We start from the raw sequence: 4,428 nt of genomic DNA on the forward strand, positions 1-4,428 counted from the left end.
AAGAATTAAATAATAAAATAATAATTAAATAAAAGTAAACTAAGAATTAAATAAAAGTAAATAAATAATCAAACAAAAGTGAATAAAAAACCAAATAAAAACAAAGAATTGAATAAAAATAAAGAACCAAATAAAAACAAAGAACCAAACAAAAACAAATAATTAAATAAACAATTAAATACTAAACAATAAAATAAAACAAAGAATTAAATAAACAAAAAAGAATGAAAAAATAAAATAAAAATGAAATAAAAAGAAAAATGAATTAAACAAAAAAGAAAAAGGCCCACTGCTGCTGCTGGTCTTTGAGGGTTTGGAGGACTTTGAGGGTTTTGAGTTCTGCTGCTGCAGCTTCTTTGAGGGCCCAAACCCTTTTGTTTTTCTTTTTTTCCAAAAAAGAATTTAAAACTTCTTTTTTAATTTCCGAAAATTCTTTTTCCAAAAACTTCCCCAAAACGCGCATGCAGCGGTTTGCGCTGTCTATACACTGCTGCGTCTCCACTGCGCAAACCACCGGCTCCCGCATTTCCAAAACCACCTGCAAACCACAAACCACAAACCACAAACCACAAACCCTAAACCCTTAACCCTAAACCCTAAACCCTAAACCCTAGACGCTAAGTGCTAAGCCCGGGGCCCTGGCGCATCGATTAACGCTCTTCTTTTTCTCCCGTTGAAGCTTTTGCTTTCAACTTCCTCAAACACCAAACCCTAAACCCTAAACCCTAAACCCTAAACCCTAAACCCTAATTCAGCGATTAACGCGCTTCTTTTTCTTTTTTGAAATCTTTACTTTCAACTTTCTTATGAAGTCCTCCACCTCAATCATCACGCGCTGCTGGTACGTCTTCACGTGCTGTACATACACCCCAAAACCCTAAACCCTAAACCCTAAACCCTAAACCCCAAACCCTAAACCCTAAATCCCAAACCCTAAACCCTAAACCCTCAACCCACCTCCGTGGCACTGAACCCCAAGCCCCAACGCCTGCACCTCAACCCCTAACCCCCACGCCCCAAACCCTAAACCCTAAACCCTAAACCCTAAACCCTAAACCCTAAACCGTACTTGGTTTCTGCGGGCTTGGAGGGTTTTGTGTGCGGCGAGTGCGGCTTCTGTTTCCTCGAGGACTCTGCGGAGTCTTTGTTTGTTTCGAAAAGCTTTTAAATGGTTTTCTTCTTTTTCAATTTGCATGCAAAGCCCCAAAAAGGAACTCCAAACCCTCACTGCATGCATGCAGTTTTCTTCGCCCGCGGCGCGCAGGTCCGCGAGCGCCCCGCGCTGCTCAAACGCGAGAGTGTCCAGTTCCTGAATTAAATAAATAAATAAACAAATAAATAAATAAATAAATAAATAAATAATAAATAAATAAATAAATGAAATCTGTTTCCTTTGTGGCGGGGAGAGAGCTGCGCAGAAAACGGCGTTTTTTTCAACGCTGCAAGTCCTTTTCCCGAGGGTTTAGGGTTTAGGGTTTAGGGTTTAGGGTTTAGGGTTTGCCTGTTCGGTGGCGAACTTGTACTCTTCCGCAATTGCGTCTGCTCTTTCTCTGTTGAATAAAAGAAGACTCAAACATTCATTTTGTCTTTTTTCTGTCACCAACTTCCTCTCGAGTTCTTGTCTGCAAACAAACCCACCCCTCGAGGGTTTAGGGTTTAGGGTTTAGGGTTTAGGGTTTGCGGGCACGCCGCTGTAAGGTTTGCGCTAAATAGCTGCGCAAAGAAGGTGCGTGAGTTCTTGCTGGCCCTGCGCGCGTCTTTCCCAAACCCTAAACCTTAAATCCTAAACCCTAAACCCTAAACCCTAAACCCTAAACCCTAAACCCTAAACCCTTGAACCCTCAGAGTGAGCTCTTGGCCTGCAGGAGAATTCGCGGCTTTTCTGAATGCGCCTAGGGTTTAGGGTTCAGCGGCTTAGCCGTGAGCAAGCCTAGGGTTTAGCATTAGGGTTTAGGGTTTAGGGTTTAGGGTTTAGGGTTTACTTGTATGCGAGCTGGTTGAGTCTGTTTTGCGACAAAGTGGAGTGGTAAGCTTTTATTATTTGCGTTTGCATTGTTTCTCTTTTGGACCAACTTAGTTGTTCAACACTTTCTATTTCCTAAAAAGAAAAAAGAAAAGAAAAAAAAAGAAAAAGAAAAGAAAAAGAAAAAGAAATAAAATTAATTTCCAAAAACAAAAAACCACAAATTCAACATTCAATATAAATGGCGACTCGGCCTTTTCTTTTTCATTCTGCTTCGATTTTGCTTCATTTGGAGGTTATGCCTCTATTCAGTTCTTTAAACGCAGCAGCAGCAGCAGCAGCAGCAGCAGCAGAGGAGGCAGTAGCTGCAGCAACAGCCGCAGCAGCAGTACCAAGTGCAGAAGCAGCAGCAGCAGCAGCAGCAGCAGCAGGGTCAGCAAAAGCAATGGCAGCAAGACAGCAAGCAGCCGCAGACGCAATGGCTGCAGCAGCAGCAGCAAACGCTGCAGCAGCAGCAGCAGCAAAAGCTGCAGCAGCAGCAGCAGCAGCAGCAAAAGCTGCAGCAGCAGCAGCAGCAAGGTCAGGAAGGGCAGCAGCTTACGCGCTGGGTTTCGGCCATTGCCCTTTGCGTCTGCTGAATCAAAACTTGAATACTTTTGTTGAATTCCATTTCTTCAGAATTAATTTTCTCTTCGAATTTGTGTTCTTCCTCCAGCTGGCGTTTCGTGAACTCCTGCGCGCGGTGTACGTACAGCTCAGAACTTGAAAAGTGCAAAGTGGAAAGCAAGCCGATCTTCCCCGTTTTCGAAGCCCCAGCCTTCGGACTTTGCGGAAAATTGCAATTAAATATAATTTGCATTCATTTGCAAAAAGAATTGGGGAAAAAGACGCAGAGGTTGCAGAGATATTTCCATTTTTCAAGTTGGGTTTCGGAACAGGCACTGGGAGCAACTTGAATTTGCAAATTCAGAAAGCGGCGGAAAGTCGCTTTTTTTTCGCCGCGTTGATTCAGAAAGCAATTAAAAACATTATTTAATGTTTTTCATTTGAAAACTTTGCTTTTTTCGCGAAGTTTATTCGAAAAGTTTCTTTTTTCGCGGAAATACCTTCAGAAGCTCCTCCACCGTTTCTGCAAAGCGCTGCTGAATGCCCGGCAGCGCCGCCAGCTTCCGCGTGGTCAAAGCCCTTTCATATCTTTTTCGCAAATTGCAAAACTGGAAATAAATATCTTCTTGCAGCAAAGAAACGGATTTGCCGAAGTCCAGCAGCTGCTGCAGCACGGCTGTGTCTTGCGCTTGTTGCTGCAGCAAAGCAGCAGCAGCAGCAAAGCAGCAGCAGCAGATCGCGGCCTTTCCAGATATGGTATTTCTTTGTTGAATAAATTCAAATAAATATAATCTTTTATTCGCCAACAAATCGATTAAATGCCACTTCCAAGATTTTTGCATTCTGCTGCTCCCACTCTGTTCAAAACACTACAATAAAAGGCCCCTCACAAACATGCAAATGATCTGACCGCTCCGACAAACCCTGCATGCATGCACTGGTATGATTTGCATGCATGCTGCACGGTTGCATGCACTTGATGCATGCATGCACACTACAGGAATGCATGCGCAGACTGCTTGCATGCATGCATGCATCCACTGCATGCATGCAACCACTACATGCATGCATGCACTTATTGATTGCATGCAGCCGCTGCATGCAATAAACAAGTGCATGCAGGGGCTGCATGCATGAATTGCATGCATGCATGCATGCATGCATGCATGCATGCATGCATGCATGCATGCATGCATGCAGCAGCTGACCTGCCGGGCGAAGATTTGGATTCTTTGTTCCACCAGATTTTCAATTATTGAATTTAAAGTTTTCCGCATTCTGCGAGCTTCTCTTTGTTCTGTTATTATTGTTGCCTGAGTAAAATAAAATAAATAATAAAGACAATAAAATAAAATAAAATAAAAGTACTAATAATAATTGAACTTGCACTCATTCACGTAGCCTCCGCGTAGTCGGTCACGAGCTAGGGTTTAGGGTTTAGGGTTTAGGGTTTGGCAGCCGCTTCAAGACCCTTGCAGTCCATGCCTAGGGTTTAGGGTTTACCAGCCATTCCAAGACCCTTGCAGTGCAGGCCTAGGATTTAGGGTTTAGGGTTTAGAGTTTAGGGTTTGGCAGCCATTTCGAGATCCTCACTTGCGAGGCCTAGGGTTTAGGGTTTAGGGTTTAGGGTTTAGGGTTTAGGTGGGACTTGCCTGGGTGTTGATTGCTTCGTTGCTAAGAGCCCAGTTGTCACTGGCCTGTATGAAAAGCAAAAGTGAAAATAAAAATAATTAATTAATTAATTATTTATTTAAATTATAAATAAATAAATAAACAAATAAATAAATAAATAAATAAATAAATAAATAAATAAATAAATAAATAAATAAATAATAAGTGAATAAATAAATAAATAAACA

At 42.1% G+C, this 4,428-nt stretch overlaps 1 protein-coding gene across 1 annotated transcript in view; it reads right to left on the reverse strand.

The window, feature by feature from the left end:
* Positions 1-751: 751 nt before the first annotated feature.
* Positions 752-4,428, reverse strand: part of ENH_00047460 (hypothetical protein) — a gene marked incomplete at both ends in the record, with an annotated part of 4,378 nt that continues 701 nt past the window's right edge. The window contains 6 exons of the mRNA XM_013585573.1: positions 752-856; positions 1,070-1,131; positions 1,293-1,309; positions 1,983-2,098; positions 2,565-2,696; positions 3,070-3,264. Of these exons, the coding sequence (XP_013441027.1) occupies positions 752-856; positions 1,070-1,131; positions 1,293-1,309; positions 1,983-2,098; positions 2,565-2,696; positions 3,070-3,264 (627 nt within the window). The remainder of the gene's footprint in view (positions 857-1,069; positions 1,132-1,292; positions 1,310-1,982; positions 2,099-2,564; positions 2,697-3,069; positions 3,265-4,428) is intronic.

This window comes from Eimeria necatrix, genomic scaffold, assembly GCF_000499385.1.
Source record: "Eimeria necatrix Houghton genomic scaffold, Enh_scaff364, whole genome shotgun sequence".
Taxonomy (NCBI): Eukaryota; Apicomplexa; class Conoidasida; order Eucoccidiorida; family Eimeriidae; genus Eimeria; species Eimeria necatrix.